At 37.4% G+C, this 23,710-nt stretch overlaps 1 protein-coding gene across 5 annotated transcripts in view; it reads right to left on the reverse strand.

Moving 5' to 3' along the window:
- Positions 1–23,710, reverse strand: part of mapkapk2a (MAPK activated protein kinase 2a) — a 36,621-nt gene that overhangs the window by 2,659 nt on the left and 10,252 nt on the right. For 2 of the 5 annotated variants that reach the window (XM_079483295.1, XM_079483299.1), the window contains exons 2-9: positions 8,210–8,349; positions 3,508–3,572; positions 3,271–3,350; positions 3,049–3,175; positions 2,831–2,906; positions 2,537–2,661; positions 2,320–2,405; positions 2,137–2,217 (exon numbers count right to left, since the gene is read on the reverse strand). In XM_079483295.1, coding sequence (XP_079339421.1) covers positions 2,137–2,217; positions 2,320–2,405; positions 2,537–2,661; positions 2,831–2,906; positions 3,049–3,175; positions 3,271–3,350; positions 3,508–3,572; positions 8,210–8,349 — 780 coding nt within the window. Of the gene's footprint in view, positions 1–2,136; positions 2,218–2,319; positions 2,406–2,536; positions 2,662–2,830; positions 2,907–3,048; positions 3,176–3,270; positions 3,351–3,507; positions 3,573–8,209; positions 8,350–8,457; positions 8,553–15,705; positions 15,759–16,779; positions 16,851–23,710 lie in introns of those variants that run through there. The other 3 variants (XM_079483296.1, XM_079483297.1, XM_079483298.1) reach the window with 3 other exon arrangements.

Genomic DNA, 23,710 nt, shown 5'->3' on the forward strand with positions numbered 1-23,710 from the left:
TCTTGTGTTTTGTAACTTATGTTATTCATTCATTAATCATTTAATCGAAATAAAAATTCTGGAAAAATAGCACAGTTTGTGGTACACAAATTGTTTATATCGTTCTCTAAAATGAGTCCCGTCTCCGTAGTTTATGTCGCTTATAGGATTGGCTTTGACTGAGTTGCGCCTCTCTAACCCACATCGCTTTATGATTGGTTTTGACTTCTCTTGCTAACATCTATAAGGATTAGCTAAATATAGTTGAATATCATGACAATCAACTGTTTCATATGCCTTTATTGGCTAAAATGCTTATTTTTAATACGCATTTTGACAATAATGATCCAAATTATGTTTCGGTCTAACTGTTTATTATTAGTTCAGCTGTGTGAGGGTTATGTTTTAGGCTATCTAAAATGTATATAATGAACCTTATATAAATATAAAACAAACCAAAGCAATTTTCTTAATTGCTTTTGTTTATGGCATTTGTAACGATTATAGTAAGCTATAGATATCTATGCCATAAATGTGTTGGAGTATGGAATGCATTATTTTGTCAGGTCATGTGACAGAACCAGGCCTGTCATGTTGTGGAGGTGGCAGCGTCCCAGGTGAGGTCAAACAATGAACATAGTTACAAATTTCATAACTAACATACTACTGTGACAAATGTTAGTTTGACAATCTACAGTGTAGTTTTTCAGTGTGTGTTTAAAATGAGAGCTTTGAATTGTTTAGATGTGTCATTTTATTAGGTGGCAGAAGCAGCTGTAGCCCAGGTGGAGAGACAGGGTTATGTTATTTGTTGTGCATTATATTAAGGTTGCACTGTTTTAGGTCTATTAAACACTCAGTCATACAGTAGTTTTAACACTGTAGGCATAATACCTATGTTATAAAAAAGTAGCTAGTTTCTACAGAAACTGATCCTGCTGTAGACACTTACAGACAGTGTAACAATGAGAGTGACAATAACGAAAGATAGTGTAGAAAGTAATTTCCCATTATTTAAGTATTCTTAAATTATCATATTGTTTGAATAAATCAAGTAAACAGCACTAAACTTTAGTGACAATGCGGCTCTGCAGACCAATTTTATGTCCCCACCAATGTCAAAATCAAACTTATGCCCTTGATGTACAGTATTTAGATACAGTATGTCGACAGAGTATCGCCCTGGCATATTATCGAGGTTGACCGGTGTCGATAATCATAAAAAGGCTTAATATCAACATCGGTCAATTTCAAAGCCGATAAATTCATTATTTTGTGAAACGCGCTATTTGGCTTTAATGCATCCTCCTGTGTTGCAACACGCCACTCTCTGGCCTAGAGCAATATGCCCACCCAACGGCCCATCTGATTTGCTGAAAGTCACGAGTCTGGCCAATCAGCGCAGGCGGCTGAGGACACTAAAAGAATTGCACTCTCGTACTGAAAGCATTTCCAAGCTCGAGCTGCTTCAGAGGAAAGGTTTACATTCCGTAAATAAAAAAATAAAAGAAATCACTATTCCAAGGATAAATGGTTTCATTGTCCAGCGGAGCGCGTTCTTTCTGTTCTTAATGTTTACCATTGTGTTACTATAGCAGGATAGGAACCATGGTTTTTGGGCAAAGTTTTTGTCAGAGCCCCTGTTATTCAAAATCTTTACACCAGACATGTATATCGGTTCAAAATATTGGTTATTGGTCTTCTTGATCTGTAGTAATAAATACCGACATCAGCCCTGAAAAACACATATCGGTCGACCCCTACTTGTGGCTGTAAAGAATTTTTTTCTGGGTTGCTCTTGGTTGCACATCTATAATTTGTTTATAAAAAAAATGTATAACAGAAAAGTTTGTAGGTTAAAGAATCATTAACTAGTGTAAAGTAGGCTTGGTACATGATTTTCAGGGGGGGAAAAGAGAACTAACGGTTAACGTGTTTTCTGCAGTGAATGTTTTTCACTTTTTTGCCTTTTGTTTCAGTCTTTGGGATTTTACATTAATATTTAGATACCGTATATCAGCCATAAATCTGTTATCAGCTTCCAGATGTTAAAGAATTATCGGTTTAAAATGTACATATTGGTGCATCCCTACATTTAACCCTTTAATGCTCATGAATCTATGTGTGATGATGCTGAGGGGAGCATGAAGTTCTCACCTTGACATCTTCCCAAGCATCTTTCTCTTCTTTCAGAACACGGCTGGTGTGTAGGGGGGTCTGGGGAACTTCCATTGATTGCTATAATGACACATTCGTAACAGATCAATAAGAAGATTGCTAAATAAAACTGCAATGTACACCGGACATGAGCACACAGGCTGCTGCAAAATCAAAACTCACATTGATCCAGGGGTGGTTCATGAACTCTGTGATGGTCATCCTCTGTGTTGGCTCAGTTTTAAGTAATGTTCTGATAAGCTGTTTGGCTGAAAACAGACATTTGATCATTCAAATCTATGCTTATTCTTAGAAATGTGCTAAGTAGCCTTGAAGCGAAGAGCATTCTAGGAAGTCTTCGAGTCAATTTACCAAAACAGGAACTAGCTGAAATAGATACCTTCCTCGGAGACCTCAGACCACTCAGGGTTTGGAAACTCGTACTGTCCCATACGGATTCGTTTCTTCATTCCAGGTGATATAGCCAGGCCATGGTTAGAATAGAAAGGTGGGTAACCACATAGCCTACAAGTTAAAGAAAAAATGTTTTGTAGCTAAATACATGTGACACAGTTACGTTTAGTAGTTATAGTACATCACACAGGGTTTACCGTGAAAAATCCAGTCGATAAAGCAGTTTTTATCAGCCAAATAGACAAATGATGTATGAACAACACAAGACAGATTCACTTACAGAATATACATGATGACACCCAAAGACCACATGTCACAGGACTTGTCATACTTTTCTGGACCAAGAACCTCTGGGGCTATAACATGAAAAGGATGAAAATACATTTAAATGAAAATGGTGATCCCTAAATGAAAATACCCATGCAGATAACAGAAAAATGTGTGTAATGTGGTTTGATCTCAACTTATTATTGATGATTATCAACGTGATATTCTTACCAACGTAATAAGGAGTATAGCAAGGGGTGGCCAGTGAGTTGTGTGTGGTTGTCTCCTTTGCAAATCCAAAGTCTGTCAGTTTGAGAAGGGCGTTGGGCCTTTTAGAGGTATATAACAGGTTCTCTGGCTGCAAGGTAGATGTTTAGAATTAATCAGATTTCAGTGAAGAACGTCTATACACCCAATACAACACCAACTGAATGCCCATTTTAAGACTTTTACCTTGAGGTCTCGGTGTGCAATGTTTATAGCATGCAAATACTGAATGGCCTCTCCTATACTCTTCATGATATCTGATGCCTCTGAAAAATTAAGAAATCAAGTCTTTACTTAAAAAGTTAAAATAAATCAAATCCACTGTATAGAGTAAATCTCACCATAATGTATAAAGTAACTCATACTTGTAAGTCACCTTGGATAAAAGCATCTAGCAAATGAATAAGTTGGACAACTATGTACCTCTTTCAGTGAATGCCTGGTCCCCTCTGTCCTGAATCCGACTAAACAGCTCACCTCCATCCATGCTTCAAAACATACAAGACAAGTAGATCCGATTAAATAAAGATAAAACAGCCATTTCTTTAAAGGTCCAGTGTATGAAATTTAGCGGCATCTTGTGGTGAGGTTGCGAATAGCAACCAATGACTCACTCACTCCCCCACCCTTTCAAAGCACTACAATGGCTCTCACAGGACAATGATGTAGTCAAATTTTCGCTTCTTTGCTGAAGGAGATAACATATTAATGAAACGCACTCTGTAGAACAGTTTGTCCTTTTAGGGTTGCTATAGAAATAACATGGTGAATTCCATGTAAGGGCACCCGTGGTGTATAAACATAGAAATAGCTCCTAAATAGGGATGCACCGATACCATTATCTGTATCGGGCCCGATACAAAGCTCAGGTACTCGTACATCGTACTCGTAAAAAATCCCGATACCAAAGACCGATACCTCACGTGACATAATTGACAGAACGTTCCAGTGCACACAGAGACACCTGTCGTAGCAGACACAATGTCATAGAGTGTTCACACCTAAATCGCGCTATTCGTGTGTAGTTGGACGCTTGAACATTTTGAGTTTACTCGCTTCATTCGCGAGTGAAATTCACGTCATGGGAGGGGCTTCTGGCAGATAGACGTAGACTCGTTGGGTGCCGTGTTCCTTCAGAGGCTAGGCTCCTGATTGGTTAACGCGGCGAAAATTTTCACCAAAGTATATACGCAAGAATAACGCAAACGCTCAATTCGCACGCCGCCTCATTCGCGTGAATCGCACCGCAAGTAGGTCTATCGCGTCTTTGCATTGACTTAACATGTAAATCACTCTCTCTTAACACAGTGTGGAATATATTTCAAAATCAATGATGACGAGCCACGCATGGCAATCTGCATGCTTATGTCCTTGGTTTTGCCCTTTGGAGGTTATTGGTCACTGTGAATTTTGGGCTTTTTGATAAGCACATAAGATTGATTTATTTTTTCATAATATGAGTTGAAGTTGTTAAAAATAAAGATGCTGATATGTTCATTAGTCTCACTGTGTTGTTCTTAGAAAATTGCCACAAACAAAAAAAAAACTGTACAACAGGCGTCGGTATCGGCGAGTACCAGGGAAAAAGTATCGGTACTCGTACTCGATCCTTAAAAAGTGGTATCGGTGTATCCCTACTTATAATATACATAAATTTGTCTTACATAATGAATCATTATGCTTTTATTACATTAGATTACAATTCTGTCAATAGATCCTTAAAAAGAATTACACATAGCACCTTTGAGACAATGAATAATTTCAGATTGCAAATTGGCAAATGTCCTGGCCTACCACAACTTCAAATACATATAAAACCACATGAAGGAGGATCTTTTCACCTTTGCCCCAGGTAATCGTTGCGGTTATCATTTCCGATTATACAAAAACCACTTCTAAGTCTGCAAGTCAGGTGAGTTAAGATTTCTTGCAAACATGCCAGTTGCGAGAAGCTTGATCACTGGGCTTACAAAGTCTGTCACCCATCAGAAAAGAGAGGAAGTGGGGGGAGAGAAAATTGATGATTTGATAACGGGGACAGTGACTCAAAAACGTGTCCTTTGATGTGGCCTAAGAACATCTACTTTTTTTTTATTAGGGTAACACTACATTTCAAAGTTGAAGGCAAACACTGCCATAGGCCTCCGCTGATAACCGTGTACATCTGCTATGCAAATGTGCAGAATTTTGGGCTGAGGCGTGCAAGGTGAGTTTCATTTCTACATTTCACCTACAACTGCAGCCGGTTTCACTTGAAATCATCAAACTTCTTACACAAATAGAAAAACTAAGAACTGACTAAGAAAACTCGCACTGAGAACACAAGTGCAGATGAACGACCGCAACACGTTTCTCTGCTTTCATTCTGACTGAACCCAGCAAATTTGCGTCCCGTCTGATAGCAAGCAAACCCTACATCCGAATGCATAAGAAAAAAGATGGGTTAAGATGAAGAGTATAATATGCAGAGACGTGGGGTTTATGGCTCTAATAGGTGTGAAGCAGCACTCATGCACCACCCACAAAGACTATTCAGATTACGCTGTGCTTTAACCATAACTTTTCTTAGAAAAACTAGTATTTTCCATCACCTGCTGCACACTCAGTTCTGATGACCTGTAGATTCTGTTTCCTGAGTGCTGAGCAGTTGAGGCCTTGGTCTGATTTCTTGTAATCCATTTTGATCTTCTGCAGTCTGTGGTGCACATTTTAGACAGCTTATTTGAACATTCCACCATGAGTAACAACATTGATTTATGGATGATTTAAGAATGATGCGGGCGAACTGAACCTCCACAACATAATTTATGTTCTAGCAATGTCAAACATCATGGGGAGGTTTCCCAGACAGGGTTTAAGCCTAACTTAAATGTTAATTCGAGGCGTCTTAATCGAAAACAACTTGCACTGACATATCTCTACCGATTTTGTAAGAAACCGTGGTTCGTATCGTTGATAAGGCTACCATACCCAAAGAATCTCTTGCCTCATCCATTAAACCCAAACAGGTCCGTTACTAATGTTCCAATACTGGTTTGTCTGACTAAAAACAACGGTAATTGTACAAAAATCTATGGTCAGTACTAATCTTTTTAAAAGGAATGTAAAATTATACTCCCAGTTAACTTGGAAATCATCATAAGAATCAATCCTGCGTAAATGTGGACATGAATAGTAATGGTGAATCAGTCTAAACATACCGCTGTCTTCTTGGTACACTGAAAATGTACTTGGTACATTTCAAAAACTCAACAATTCTGGAGAACACAGTTTTGCTGAAAGTCAACTATTTTTGTGCACTCGGTGTTCTGCTAAAACGATTTCTCTCTCATCTCAATTTCAAGAGATTATGTGACTGCTTTCGGTTTGTGAGGGAGCGATACGCACCCAGTGTGTGACCTACGTTGGACACCAAAATTCTTTCGTAAAAAGAGTGAGAGCAACTGTGTGTAACTTTTTGCATTGTGCAATGCGATATTTAGCTAATTTGAAACAAATCATAGGTACTTGCATACATACAATTCAAATGCATTGTCTAATTTGTGTTCCCACAGGTGTTTTTCCTGTTTATGCCTCCTATTGGCAAAGTACGAGAAAACGGCCCACTGAGAAAGACAGCTACCTCCAAAACCAGTCAAATATCCTCACATCTTTGCCTACTGGCCAAAAGGGGTGACAAATATTTCCTTTTGCTTTCCTGCAAAAAAAGCCAGCATAGGCCACCAAGAAACCTCATAATCAAAGAAATGGAAACAGGGAGGTGTGATTTCTGTTCCTCACATCAACATATGAGAGAATAAAGGTGTTTGTATCGTTTGCTTTCCAGATCAAAAACTTGAATGAAGATCTCAAAAGTGCATCACTTTGATGTTATCAGTGAAAGCAGATGTTTCAGCAAACCAAATCATGTTGAAACCAATCAAAAGAAAAACTCTTCCCCTGTATATATTACAAATTATATGTAATAACCTGTGTCTGTTTGTTGCATAACTCCAAAAAGCTATTTAAATACAAACACTACACATTATTTCAGAACATCCTATTGTTCATGAACATCTACCAGCTACACCAAAAATGATAAATCCGATTTAAAAAACTGCACTAGACTACTCCATACTCACAGCAGTACTACTTTCCCACCCTTAAACGTTTCATATAATCAATTCAGTAGTCTGCAAATTAAGTAGCGTATTGCTGACTTATCCATAACATTATTATTTTGTGTCATAACTTGCATTTTGATCATTGCAGGGACCGTCCCAAAGAAGCAACTTTGGTTCCCTTGTCTTGTTGAAGAAGCAACAGTGCTCGGCAGAGAGGGAAGTAGCAATATGTTGCAGTGAAGTGTGGGAAGCCATGGTGTTGCGCTTATGCATATAGTATATATTGAGGAGAGGTCACAGCCTCACGTCACACATTTCTGGCGGATGAGGGACTTTTCAATTCACTCAGACATGAATGGATCCTACAGGTGCCTGACAGATTATAAGTAACTTTCAAACACCTGCTGGTAAACCATTCACACAGATGAGACTCTAAAGTCTCTCTAAACCAATGTAATGATGCAACAAGTTATAATTCATTAAAGAGATTTTTAACCGAAACTGATTTCATCTCTGTAAATCCACCTTGTTACTCATTTTCCTTGTACTTTCTTGCTGAAACTATTGGCCTCGTATCTGAGCATCATAATGTATACTCAGTGCATTACAGAAACGATTCAATTAACTACTAATGTGCGCACATCAAACTGGTTTCTGAAAAAATTGGTGTATAACAATAAATCAAATTAAATAATTTTATTTTTGGGTTCCGTAAGATGCTCAGGACTCTAACCATCAGGAGCAGTGTAAAGACGAGGGGACAAAAATAGGTAGGGAAGATAAAAAATAGGTAGGGAAGATAAAAAAAATCTAGAAATAATGACAACAAAAATTCTGATTGCTTAAGATGAACTGGTCATATTCAGTACTGAAATGTTGTAAATTCCTTTGAGTTGCTTTTTTAACGGAAAGTTGTGCCAAAAAGGTGAAATAACAAAACGATATCAAAAAAAGGAAAAAAAAATACCCCCAACATTCAGGTCATGTCACTCTCTAGACAATAATGAATACAGATGACTCACCACTCCATTATAATAAGAAGGCACTTCCTGCTTTGGTAGAGGTTCTCATAGACGTCAATAATTCTGACGATATGGGTACAAGAGGAAGCTCGCCAATGCATCTCCACCTCTCGTCTCGCTTTAGGACAGTCAAGAAGCATCTATAAAAGTGGATGAAGACAACAAGTATGGACATTATTACTCAAAACTCAAGTTGATCTGAAACACACACATACAGCCACAGAAAACAATTAAGAGACAACTTCAACCTTTAATCAGCATTTCTGCATGTGCTACGGCTACTCCAGTCAAGTGTCTGTTGACTTTCAACAGAAACTAAGTCAACCAACAGCAATGTGAATGACTGATAATGCAAAAAAAAAAAAAGCATTAAAGTTGTGAAAATCACTTATATATATATATATATATATATATACAAATAAAAAAAAAATTTATATGGAATTTGGGATAAATGTTGTCACTAGTTCCCAGAATGAAACAGAATACATATGATACACTTCATACATGTCATGATTGGTAAAATGTATTCACATAATGCATGATGCCTTATATATGTATACATGAAAATATATAATACGTATATATACATTATGTATCACATCTTCACAAACACACACACATTGTAATTCATTGCATTTTTTACAATGATACAGTAATTTGGACGGATTTCCCATCAGAAATCAATAGGCTCCAATCATTATCAAGACTTGAGTCCAGATTTCTGAACATATGCCTCCCCCTACAGATGACAAAGCTCAATTACATTGAGCTGCAGTCTTAGTCTGGAGAGTGATAAATGGAACATTTACAGAGCAAGTACACCTAAGAATAAGAAATGCAGACTTTGCACTCTTACTATAACACTGTTGCAAAAAATTCTGAGGTCATAGGACACGCTATCTCCCAGGGGTAATATTCATGAAAGATTGTTTTCCTTGTGTGTCAACATAAGAGTTGACTACTATTTTAACTCAAGTCTAGCCATTGATGAAAAAAGACCAAGTCCTTGGTATACACCCTCTAATCCTCTGCAAACACTGCATCTGGAATAAAAGTCAAATTGTTTTCTTGGATCTGAAGAACAAGAACTGTCAAATAAAACAGGCTGTTGCTTTCCAGAAGGTGAAATGATTGCAATTTTACATTCATTATATTTATAAAAAGATTGTTACCAAGTTGGAACTTATAGTCCACATTTTAAGTTGACTAGTAAATATTAATACATACAATTTCTTATCACAATTGCCAATCATAAAACATTTTGTTTTCCTGCCATACCGGGTAGCTCTACAAATAAGGCATGTTATACTGTAACACACCACAAAGTTATGTATGACAGGCAATGGAAAGAATCTATGGGGGGTTAGTAGGCAGTCATTCCCTCATGCCTAGAAAGCCTATTTACAAGTGTAAGGATTCCTCTCTTTGCCCACATCACACACACTCACATAAGCCTGCAGGGGGCTCAACCAACACTAATGTAAACACTTTTCCAGCAACAATTCAGATTATATAGACAAGGGGTTCTCAAAGTGGATGCCGTGAAAACTGGATAGGGGTGCTGCAGAATCTCAGCTTTTGTCCAGTACCATTTAAAAAACCTTATCCTTAACATCATATACATCAATACATCAAAACACCAACATATGAGCATGTCCAAACGAAATTGAAAATACGCAGAAAAAACACAGATATATTTCATACATGGGTAAAGTTTAAATATAAAAATTGTGTGTTTTAGTCCCCTTTCTTTGTTTCTCCCATTTTCCTCAGCTATTTTGCTGCATGTTTTACCACATCGTGACCTGGCGCTCAAGGGGATTGCATGTCCCGGGATGTTAACATTGGAAAGTGACGTCAATGCCTACCCTCTATTCGATTGCTGCCCCCTCCCCCTGCCCACGCTGGACTGCTTTCACATTTCCTTACTTTCAAAAAGTTTTTGGAACCAATGATCTAGACACACTCCTCAAATGTAAAATGATATAAATTTTAAAGTTATGAAGATTGTAAAACTCAGCTGCTTAAGGGATACCATTTTGAACAAAATTTATAAAATAATGTTTACTCTGATGTCATTAAAACATCTAAATCGCTCTTTCTTCTGTAGAACACAAAATTATTTGTTAGAAAGGTGTCAATGGTTTTGTGTCCATACAGTGAACCTCAATGAGGGCCTATGTTGTTTGGTTACCACAGTGTTTCAAAGATATAAATTTCTTCTGCAGAATGTAAAGTCAAAAACGCATTAAATTAAATGAGGGTGATTCAATATTGCAAACTTTATTCTTGGGTGAACTATCCCATGTAGTCGCAGGCACATCATGTGATGTCACTCACACTCAGGACAGGCACTGATAGTCACAAAGATATTTTGTTAGCAGCTTTCAAAATTAATTTATTGTTATCTAAATGACTACATTTTCACTGAATATACTGTAATTTGAAATAGCATTTATATATATATATATATATATATATACACACAGTGCATCCGGAAAGTATTCAAAGCGCTTCACTTTTTCCACATTTTGTCATGTTACAGCCTTATTCCAAAATGGATTAAATTCCTTATTTTCCTCTATTCTACAAACAATACCCCGTAATGACAACGTGAAAAAAGTTTGTCTGAAATCTTTGCAAATGTCTTACTAATAAAAACGAAAAAGCACATGTACATAAGTATTCAAAGCCTTTGCCATGACACTTAATATTGAGCTCAGGTGCATCCTGTTTCCACTGATCTTCCTTGAGATGTTTCTACAACTTTATGGGAGTACACCTGTGGTAAATTCAGTTGATTGGACATGATTTGGAAAGGCACACACCTGTCTATATAAGGTCCCACAGTTAACAGGGCATTCACCAGCTGGTCAATACCTTCCCTACAGTGAAGCATGGTGGTGGCAGCATCAGGCTGTGGTGATGGTTTTCAGCGGCAGGAACTGGGAGACTAGTCAGGATCGAGGGAAAGATGAATGCAGCAATGTAGAGACATCCTCTGTGAAAACCTGCTCAAGAGCGCTTTGGACCTCAGACTGGGGAGAAGGTTCATCTTCCAACAGGACAATGACCCTAAGAACACAGCCAAGATAACTCCGTGAATGTCCTTGAGTGGCCCAGCCAGAGCCCAGACTTGAACCCGATTGAACATCTCTGAAGAGATCTGAAAAGGGCTGTGCACAGACACTCCCAATCCAACCTGATGGAGCTTGAGATCTTGCAAAGACGAATGGGAGAAACTGCCCAAAAATAGGTGTGAGAATATTGTAGCATAAACTCTAAAAGTCTTGAGGCTGTAATTGATGTCAAAGGTGCTTCAACAAAGTATTGTGCAAAGGCTGTGAACATGTGCTTTATTCTTTTTTTTTATTTAAAGTTAAGCGCTGTAAATACTTTCCTGATGCACTATACATATAATGTATAAAAATACAAATGTTTAGCAAAGGCGGCTGTAAAAATAAATCTGCATTGTTTCTCGTTTTGATCTTGATTTGGATGTTGGTTTTAAACCAATGTGCTGATGGAAGATCTAACCACGACCCACTATAATATTTCTATAAAAGCAAGTCAGGTTTAGATTTTTATAACTGTTGGTATTTGATATAATACATGAAACCATGTATTTGATCAAGATGTACAGAACCTCTGGTATAAAAGTAGGGGCACTTTTTTTTTATCCCTGTGTGCCAAACCTATCTTGTGTAATTGCTGCAAACTATTTTTCATTTCATATGGCCATAGAACTCCAGTCCTGTTTAAAGATTAATATGGTGGAGTTTATTATTGCGTGAGAGCAGAAGAATTGTTTCTTGAACAGTGTCCCAAAAAACTTGCAGTTTGCCATTATTTTTATTCAACTTTTTCTAACAAAAAATGTGTGATCTTTTTGAGTGGCCAAAGCCTCTTCAATATTCTCTTTGCTATGCATTAAGACAACAGACTAGGGCTGGGCAAAAATTTGTGTTTTAAAATGCAGTCGATTCAATACTGATTCTCAAAAGCTGTGAATAGATTTTTCTCTTTCATATTTCTGCAAGCACTGAATACTCATTGACGTGAATGTTTTTGCTACTTCAATCCACTAGATGTCTCTTTTCTTCTTACGACGGGTGGATGTTACAGCAAGGAGAACATCCTTTATTCATTGCTTAATTACCATGGCAGATGCGGGGGTGTCCTCAAATTTATAATCACCTTCACATGAAAGGCAGCAGTTCATGTGTGTGTAACCCCTCTTTACAGCTAATCTGCCCAAATTTTGTTTTGTTAAACTGCATCTTAAATGTATACATTTAATAATATATAATATAATAACCTGTTCTGTTTCAATATACCCAAGTATGTTTAAAGTTTAATATACAGGTTTGTGGCTCTTCATTTCATTTTTTAATTCATCATTGTAATGTGATATTTTTTTAGAAATATCTATAGGATTTGGATTAAATCTATAATGGACTCGAAAAGAGAATCGAATGCTTGTGAATCAGAACCTCAGAATCCATACACAGCCCTAATATAGACACAATTTCCCTCTCCGGCAGATTTTCAACATCTATTCTATCTAGCAAAACTCTCTTTTGCTACACATCAGAACTATGTTTTTGGTTTTACCCATTGTGATGAATGATTAAGGGGGTTTGGGCTTTGGTTACTTAATATTATTCTCCTATAAAGCAAGAAGTCATGACTGGACAACACCATGCATCACCTAGATGTGCTCAGAAAATGTAAATCTTAATGGCAATATACTTTGGCACCCCTAGAAATTCTTATGAAAATATATCCAATGTTTGTAGCCATAGTTTGTAGTGTATTCGAGAAAAACAATCATTAACAATATGATATTCCCCCACTTCAAATTGTTTGAAGGTTGAGATCCTCATTTGGATCTTTTTTTACACCCTTTGCTCATATTTGACAAGGGTGCCAATAATAGTGGAGGGCACTGTATATCAGTTCTCACATACATAACTTTGTATGCAAGAACAAGGTAACAGTTAACCCTGGCAGGTCAAAATAATGTGTCTGGGTAAGGTGTGACACACAACATTGTTTGAGGAAAGTGTTGCCAAGCCAACAAAAAGCATTTATTGCCGTCACTCAGTGGTGTAATGCACGATTTAATGAACACCAAGGAGAAAAGCTTGAGAACAAAACTCTTCATCAATACAATTTCTGCTGTGTCATTCTGAGTAAGGTTAAAGACCCCGCATACCATGTCTGTGTATATAAGGCAGCACTGAAAGAAATTGCGTCATAAAGGAGCTCTAGGTCCAAGTAGGTGTATTTGGCTTGCGTCATGGTTTCTGGAAGGCAGCCAGGAAAACCTCCCCGCCGTTTCAATGTAACAGGGAAATCAATAGTGGACTTCTAAATACGGTGACTTAAGTCAAATATATTAAAAATCCTCAGCAAATCTGGTGTGAGTGATGTAAGAGAGGACAAGACATATGGCAGGTGGCATGAGCTTTGTTTTGCATGTGAAGGGGGATATTAAAGGGGGGCGGTGTCAAATGTGGTGTCGTGTCAGGGGGGAGGGTATTGGTTTTCTCCTATTAAACATGTGGTGGTGCGGAGTGTTCTCCTGTTTCACTGCCAAGCCCAAAGCAACCTTGATATATTGCTGTCCTGACAACAACTTGCACGAAGACTTGCACAAACATAAAATATGGCATCCACAATGGTTTCAGGCACATTAAGTAAAAACATAAGGGAGTTTTATAACTCCAAGCAAAGTCTTCTAGTTACATTTGCTTATAAAACTATTGAAATCTATTTCTGTGGTTCATTTCAAAATGTACTACTTACTAAAGAGTAGGGCTGTGCTATTAATAAAAAAAGAATCGTAATCGTAAATTTTGGCCTTCCATCAATTACAAAAACAAAATAATCGGGCTAAACGATTATTGTGCTGTATTCCAGTTTGCAATCTCAATATTGGCCAAAATAATCCTGCTTATGATTTTTGTCATAATCGAGCAGCCCTACTGAAGAGACAAAGCCACTTTATAATGAGAGCTAAAAAAGCTCAAAATATACAAACATCAACTTCATTCGAATCTTTCCTACTCCCAAAGATCGGTTTCTTTAATACCAGCAGATCTGTAGGAAAATCATGTCCATATTTTATCAGTGGTTTGCCATGGCAGATGTGGCCCAGCACAAAAGAGACCCTCCGCATACACACAAAAGAGCAGGGTGAGGGGGGTTCTAGAGGATGTAAAGGGAGAGGGGGCCAAGGTGGAGGGTCAGCATCTTCCACCTGCTTCTGTTTAGAGACAACAGCCTTTAAGCTACTTACCATCTTCATTTGGTAAAAAAGCTCTTTGTCTAAGAATGTATTTGCAGACTGTGCATGTGTGTGTTCGCATGAGCGTGTGATGACGTTTTACTGGTCATTGGGATGAATGGTCATCCACCTGATAGGGTTATCATGTTTGTTGAATCTTGATCTGATTTACCACATCTGCCAGTGAGCACCAATATCAGTGAGATTTAACTAGCTGATATGAGGTATTAAACTTCATGAACAACAGCGGCTTCTAAAGACGACGAGACACATGATCTACCATTATTTTCTTCATAAAAGACTTTGTAGCACGAATCAACATTGTCAACTGACTCCACATATTACAGATTGCTTTCTAACAGAAAGTGTTACTTTGCGAGGAAAACAAGAATGGCGTATCATTGAGTAAGGGTTTCCTTCAAGGCATTCTGAGAAGAGAGTATATTTGCTGCCAAAACAACCTGTCATCTGCTAACCTATAGCATCACTTATGGTCACCTGGCATTGGATGACACAAAGTGCATAATGTTTTGCAAGATCAAAGCTGCACCTGAAGTTGCGCATTCTGTTACTCATTTACGATTCACAATAGGGCTGGGCAATTAATAGAAATCGAATCATAATCGCATTGTGAGACGTTGCGATTTGCTAATTGCATGAGGCTGCAATGTGAAAAATATGAAACGCAGAGACAGAGAGAGAGACAGACAATGAATTGAGAACAAATCAAATCGCAATATCAGTCAAAATAAAATTCACAATTAGATATTTCCCCAAATGGCAAAGCCCACAATATAGTCAATACAATACACACAGAAAACATTTGGGAGTGAGAATTGCGTATGAGAGTAAATCTCATTAATACTATTTACTCATTTACAAGATTGACACTCCTTAGCAATACCTGAAAAATACTAATAAGGTAATACTTACATAATTAATACGTTACACAATAGTAATTACAGTATTTGCAGTAAAACAATCAGCTTATTTACAAAGTTTGCACAAATATATCACTTTTTATTACACTAGCTCAGCGGTCATTTGGACAGATCTTCACCTAGATTTACCAAACAACATTACATTTTTGGTCATTAATAACTTGAATATAGCTGACAAATGGGCTGAATGGGGTTTCCTATTGATAAACAATGATTTAGATTCTCACAGCAGTGAACGCACAACATGAAGGCCAAAAACTTACCAATTTGTTTACCAACTGTACTGCAATTACACACAAATCATCCACCAGGTGTCCCTGCATATACAAGGATATACGCATTACAAAAAAAACCTGTTAGGGGTTTCACTTCAACACATCTAACAGCCTGCCTTCACTTCCTCAACATGACTGCGTGTGCTATCTACAGTTAACCATTCAATTCCCACTTCTCATAAACACAATCTGCATTTCGAACACACACACCAAATGTGTGGATGTAATTTCCGTGTTATCAGATTACATTTTGGTTTAAAGCACAGAACCAAACCAATTATAATGATCCTTTCAACAACACATCTTGATTTGGCCTAGTCATATGTTTTCCTTTAGGGGTTTTCCACCTGGCTTACTGGCTGAGAGACATCGGAAACTCCATTGTAAATGTGGTCAATTAACTTCTCTGGAAATGGAGGTAGAGTCACGGGAGGATGGTGAATGATAAAGCCAGCTTTATTTTTGCTAGGCTGGGCTATAAACGGAGTAAAAGCCTAATAAACAAATAAGTGTAATGCTACAGGACATGTAAGAGGTATACAAGTGTTATCTTTTTGATGTCCTCAAGCCTACAGGAGACAAAATGTCACTCTACAACAAACTGCGGGTGACCACTAGTGCTTAGCGCTGCAACGATTCCAAATAATTTAAGTAATTTGAATACAAAACATCATCGAGGCAAGGTTTAATTAATCCATTTAACTAGTAAACACAGAGCACTGCGTTTCCCCATGGACCATTATTACTGACGCACAGGCCACCAAACCCTGGACGTGTTATATAAACACAAATACAGTCACAGTACATCTACATTGCTAACCCTAAACAGCTTTTAGCTGATGGAAAATTTGGAAAATAACGTTTGCCTGCAAGCAGTGAAATCATGCGATGCATCTCTCTCGCGAATCCTCATCCAAAGCCACGCCTCCTCCAAAACACGAGTGCGCAAACAAACCAAAGCTGTTGAATCCGTTCCAGTGAAGTCATGTCACCTTCACCGGTGAGAAAACATTATAGTACAAAGTGAATTACATTACTACAATTACGAACATCTCCAGGTACCTGCTCTCTGTCCACCATTGTCCCGCTGCCTGCACATCGCACATGAGCGCACCACTGATGACATATGATGTCTGCGTGTACCGGGTGCACCGTGGGATGCAAAATAGGCTGACTGATACTGTACATGACATGTCAATGCCCTCGGACCGAGGGCAGTAATTGGTCCAAATTATTTTGACTCTTAGTCTGTCACAGACTAAATATAATTATAAAAAAATAACGTTTCCAACCAGCATGACAAAAAATGTTTCTGGACAGGATTGCTGACACTTACTTTAAATGCAAGTGACAGTTAAATACGAGAGGCCGAGGGCTTGCGCACACACGGAGCTCATAAGAAGAGAGAGATGAGGACGCGCACACGGCCACTCTCCACTCACACCAAACAAGACAGGAAGGAGAGAAGCCGCGTAAGCGCTGTTTATTCACTAGATATACTTTCATTAGCACAGATGGATAAAAAATGGCCATAAATATACATAGGCGCTGCATTATAGTACGGAGTTTGATCCATTTTTACTAATAAATAAAAAAAAGCTATTTTCAAAAGCTGAAATACTGTCTTTGTGAACTTCGAGCCAGCTGAATGGAGTAATTTCCTTAAGGTTTCCGTCTTCCATCAATAGTCATCAATATTTTAACCACAGTAGCAGCAGTTTGACTAAGGCAGTGCATTGACACATTCACAGTTTGATTTCGAAGCTTGAATTTTTTTCACCAAAATTCAGTTCGACTTAATATCAATTTATTTGGATACATAACGTAGGTTCTTATAGTACATTCTGGTTAAAAATGTATAGCTTGAATATACCTAGTCCCTTTGGATAGATGTCTGCTAAATGCATACATGAAAAAAAGATTTTTACTTAAAGAAAAACTCAACTAATGATGTAAAAACTATACAGGGAACCAAGTCAGTACATCACCAGACCATAAACGCTAAAACATTTCTATACAACTGCATATACTGTACTATAGATTTTAAAATAATGATAATAATAATAATGTTACATTTACATAGCGAGTTTTCTGGGCACTCAAAGCACTTTACATTAAAGGGGGAATCTCCTCAATCACCACCAATGTGGCTTCCACCTGGTAGATGCAACGGCAGCCATATTGCCCCAGAACACCCACCACACACCAGCTTATTGGTCGAGAGTAGACGGAGTTAAAGCCAATATGGGGATGATTAGGAGGCCATGATGTATATAAGCAAATGGGCGAATTTGGCCAGGGACCCGGGGTTACACCCCTACTCTTATTCGAAGGATATTCCTGGGATTTTTAATGACGGTTTAACATCTTATCCTAAGGACGGTGCTTTTTGACAGTATAGTGTCCCCTTCACTATACAGGGGCATTTGGACCGACCCAGACCACAGGGTGAGCAACCCCTTCTGGTCTCACGAACACCTCTTCCAGCAGCAACCCAGTTTTCCTAGCAGGTCTACCATCCAGGTACTGACCAGGCTCAGCCTTGCTTAGCTCCAGTTGGCAACAAGTCTTGGGCTAGAGGATGATAAGGCTGCTGGTGAAGGATATGTTTTAATAATAACTAATGATCAATTACATGATTTATTTAAGATAAATATTGGCTACCCCAGCTGGAAAAAACAATAGAAACCAAATACATGGCTTTCTTTGAAATACTATTATAAACCATAAACTTGAATCATTAAACCGTGCGTTTTGGGTTTTATTCCCACCAATAGAATTTATCACGTACCAATAGACAATTATTGTTTCCATTAAAACCTTATATTCTCTTGTATATTATTGCCAAAAGTACTTATTATCTGAATACCAGATTGAATACTCGGTTACTAAAATAATGGATAGCTACAGCCCTACTGCTGTGTGTAAAACAGGCCTGGTTTCATTCATGCAGAGGCTGTGTATGAGTAATGGTTCCGCTAACCATAAAACAAGACCAATATAATGAATGGGACAAATCATGGCATTACGCTATGTAGTCAAAATATCTCTTACAGTGTAGTATAAAAATATAAAGCAGATTAGTTTTACTTGGAAAAATAACCTCTGACAGTCAAAATTTCATGAAGTTAGAGAGGAAGTATAACCTTGCCATGATGATCAGCACCGAAAGAAACAGTTCCTCTTTGCAAAAAATCTGAAGACTATGAAACATTCTAGTGTAAAAATAGGACTAAAATACAAGCCACAGATTGCAAGATCAACCCTTATTCAGGGCTCCAGTCTAGGGTTGAGAGATTCATCGAAATTAAATTGCGATGAGAGACATTGCGATTTGCTAATCGTGTGGCCCAAACTTAACAGTTATTGATCGAGGTATTATCGTACAGTAAGATTTTGATATTGTTACATCTCTAACAGAAAGGCAAGTTGTTGCAGACAACATTAGCCTGAAGGTAGGTATAGCTGACCCACTTAAACAGGTATATGTGGGTTTTGCACAGGAAACAAAAAGTGAGAAAGCAGATTGAGGAAAAAAATGAAAGCCACAGAAAGTTCAGATGTATGACCCAAAATTTCAATAGTGACAGTGCAGGAAATAGAGAAACTGAAAGCAGCACATGCACACAAAAAAAACTATCTGAGATCATTCATTACAAGCTTTACATGGCAAACAAAACTGCATGATATAATACATTATTTATATTTATATCTTAATATTAAAAAAAATTCTCAGAATCTAGATTCCCAGAACTTCTACATTTATTTGATTATACCGTTTATCACAAAAAAATTTGCTCAGATTCCTCGAATGGCGTTATTGTTCACAAACATTGAGCTTCACAAACAACTTCCATCCGAACACATAATCCTTATATTTCCTCAACAAGAACATGTCAAATTATATTAACATCATTACCACATGCAGACTCGAGTGTTTAGCCTATCCATGTTCTACAAATTGGCTAATATGGGCAGTATGCTTTATAAGCGGCCTTTTCATTCGCTCTGCGCAAGATCAAATGCATTCTATAGCTTGTTCTGTACTTTTTGTCCATTGCTTTCCATTTGCTTTTTTGTTTACACACATTGCTTTGCTTTATAAAGAATACAAATGTTATATAGTGTAGGCCATCTTGCTTGTTGATAGGAGGCCTACCCTAATTATAACTTCTAGGCAACTTGGATTCCCATCTCCTATTCATAATAAAAAAAAAAATTTCATTCAAGATTTAAATGAACAAATTATGAAACATTCGTTTTTAAGCATTAAATTAACGGTTGTTCAATATTTTAAGTTGAATGATTTCAGTGCAATAGACACACATTTACTAAAATTTTATATAAAACGATCCAGTCAGGGTTGCTGCAAATGCAGAAATTAGGGGTGTGATGAGACACTTATCTCAAGAGGCAAGACGAGACATGAGACTGGATTCATGAGAACAAGACGAGAAAGAAATCCTCAATGATGAATAAAATACTATTTTCCCCTAAATATTTCTACTTAAATTTTGTGTTAAGCATTTAAAAAATCTACTTGTACTTTATAAAACACATGAAACTTCTGTTTTAATGAATTATATTATGCAGTAATAAACAATATGTAAACACTGCTAAATGTTTTCACCAACACATCCTATACTAGAAACAGACTTAATCATAATATAAACTGAGCTCTCATATTTGGCAGACGGTAGGAAATAGAAGAGCTACATATATAATTTAATATATATATAAATAATGTGCCACTTTTCTAAATCTTAACATATGAATCTTAACAAAATCTTCATATTGTGTATGAGCTGTACTAAAAAGAAAACTTTGGTTTTTAGCCAAAGTCTGATTTGACACTGCCTATGCCTGTTCTTGGGAACACATTTCTCATAGCTGTCTAGCAACTAAGTATATGTGATGATTAAACCATGATACGCTGAATGCAACATATTAAAAGTCGTGATGCACCGAAATTTCATCTGCCGAAAATGTTCGGCCAAAAAGAGTATAGTCGGTTTCGGCCAAATGAAACATTTATTGGCAGACATAAAAGACAAAATATCAAATAAATCTTTTAAATGTATTCCATTACAAAACAACACTCACAAATAAGTCAAATAAAGTACAAAAAAACTGACACAAGAACATAAGGACAGACACCACACGGCGTTTAATCCTCAACTTAATAAAATCATTATATGAGAGGTCAGATCCCACACATCTGTGGATTAAAGAGTAGGTTAAATATCGGATACTCAACACTTAAATGTATATCGTAAACATAACAGAAGTAGAGAAAAAGTAATGCTGATTTCAGAAAATATTTAATTTAAGCAAACAACAACAGTTTCAGCTGTCAACAATGCATTCTATACATGCTAAGAGGGTAGGGATGTTCAACACATCTGAAGATATAAGTGTTTCATATCTGGTTCACACAAGGAGATAACAAGATTTAAGGACTTTAAACATCCTTTTCTGTGGAGTCTTGAAAGCACATTTCCAGACAGCCCTTTGATAACAGTATGCATTTAAACAGGTTCACCTGACGTTTGAACCCAATCTGCCTTCACAAGTTTAAACCTGCAAGTGCATGTATTAAAGATCACTGTGTCACAGTAATCTCCATCTATCAGACATAAGGTTTTCTTTCTTCCTCGTGTTTTCAATTACATGAAATTATATCTGTGTATCAAGCGGGAATAACATATTTATGGAATCAGGAAATGCATTTATTTCCAAGTGAGCAGAGTGCTGATATGTTGCTAAACGTTTAAATGGTCTTCAAGCACACAGACGTTAATCCACCACTTGCGTTGACTCATGGACAGAGACTATTCTTCAGATCAAACTGGCTTTATGAATAGGTAAGGTCTCTGCTGTTCAGCTCTGATTCACATTTCTCCAAACATATTGATCCAAGATACACGGACACACCACCACACAAACTAATGACGTAATGCTTAAAGAGATAGTTCACCCATATATTCTGTACCCCAATTCTGTCATCATTTACTAACCCTCACATTGCTACAAACCTGTATACACTTCTTTGTTCTGCTAAACAAAAAGGAAGATATTTGTGAGAATGTCAGTAACCGAGCAGATCTCTTCCCCCATTGACTCCCATAGTATTTATTTTCACTAATCCCTACTATGGCAGTAAATGGTTAGGACGAGATCTGCTTGGTAACTGACATTCTCTCAAATATCTCGATGTTCTCACTCAATCCAATGCTTTACAATGCCAATGTTTTCCTGCCTCCCACAAGCATGCATTGCAGTGCTCTTCTAGATACTAAAAAAAGGCCAGGCCGTGTGTTGGTAATGAATGTAAGGCTGAGACAGATTTGTCACCGGAGAGCAAGAGACCCTGCACGGTGCTGACATCATCAGATGCCCTGCAAGTTCAGATGGGTTTTACTTCACCAAATAATTACCCTGCCACATCAAGCTGAAGCAAATATAAAAATATTAATCTTACAATAATGTTCATGATTATCAGTAAGGTGTGAAGCGACTGCTTTGTGATTGTAGAAATACTTTGGGAGGCACAAGAACAAGTTCCAACTATGAAGTAATAAACATGAGCTACGACCAATAAACCAAAAATATGTTTTGAGGGCGGGGGGGGGGAATGAACACCTCTGCATTTCTACTCTGCTGCTAGTACAGACAGCAAGTGGGAGGAGGCAAACCGCAGATGTGGATCGTTTTGACCTTTGAGACATAAACAACTTGAAATAACTAGTTTTAGAATTGGTCAGCCCCAGTACCAGTACCTCTTCTACTAGAAGAGAAGATAAAACACAAATCGCAGTAAAAGCACTTGTAAAGACAACAATCCATTTAAACGACAACGCATAAGAGAAATTATGAATTCTGACATCACAAGAGCTTATAGGTTGAAAGTCTGTGCAACCACCCCAGCTTTGAGGGACGAACCCAAAGACAAAATGTCTATATCAGTCTCAAAAATGGGATGAAACAGCCAAGCATTCTGGTCGAAAAATTCCAGCAAAAGTTTCAATGATAGTTCACCCAAAAATTACATTTCTATGTCATCACCATCTTGTCATTTCAAACCTTTATGAGTTTCTTTCTCCCGCAGAACAAAAGATATTTCGAATAAAGTTGGTAACTGATCAGCTCTGGACCCCATTCACTTCTTATGAATGGAAACAAAAATCAATGCAAGTGAATGGGGGCCGGCTTACAAGATTCTTCAAAATATCTTATTTTGTGTTCTGCAGAAGAAAGTCATACAGGTTTGAAATGATAAGAGGGTGATTAAAAGGTTTTTAGAGTGTATATGTTGGTACACAAATGTAGCTGTTTTATAACATCTTACAGCCATGTATATTTCAAGTACCGGCAGAGAATGTAAAAACCCTAATTTACCTTGTAATTTAAAGTGATAGTTCACACAAAAATTATAATTCTGTTATCATTTACTCACCATCTGGTCACGTCGAACCTTCTTCCGCAGAACAAAATATATTTGAAAACTGTTGTTGACCGAACAGTGATGGCAACCATTGACTTCTATTGTATGCACACAAAACCAATGCAATGGCTGACGAAGCCGCTTGGTTATCAACATTCTTCAAAAAAAACATCTTTTGTGTTCGGCAGAAGAAAGAAAGTCATACATGTTTGAAATGACAAGAGAGAGAGTATATGATGACAGAATGTTTGGGTGAACTATCCCGGAGCTTAACTGTAATGCCATACAATCAAGCTGCCGTAAATATACCCAACTAAATAAATGCCCATGCTGGTTTAAATAACCACGTGTTTGAGACAAAGTAATGTAGTTTATGCCTTTTGTGAATGGAATATTCTAGCGCTCCAATACTACATGCCAATATAATCAACACTTGTGAGTAAACCGTCACACCCTTTCTACAATTACCTGATCACATTCATGTTTTGTTAAAGCATGTTGATTTGTATTAGTTCAAACAACCTCCTCTAGATAGAGATGTGAAGAATG

The sequence above is a fragment of the Barbatula barbatula genome, assembly GCF_947034865.1.
Source record: "Barbatula barbatula genome assembly, chromosome: 20".
In the NCBI taxonomy this organism is placed as follows: Eukaryota; Metazoa; Chordata; class Actinopteri; order Cypriniformes; family Nemacheilidae; genus Barbatula; species Barbatula barbatula.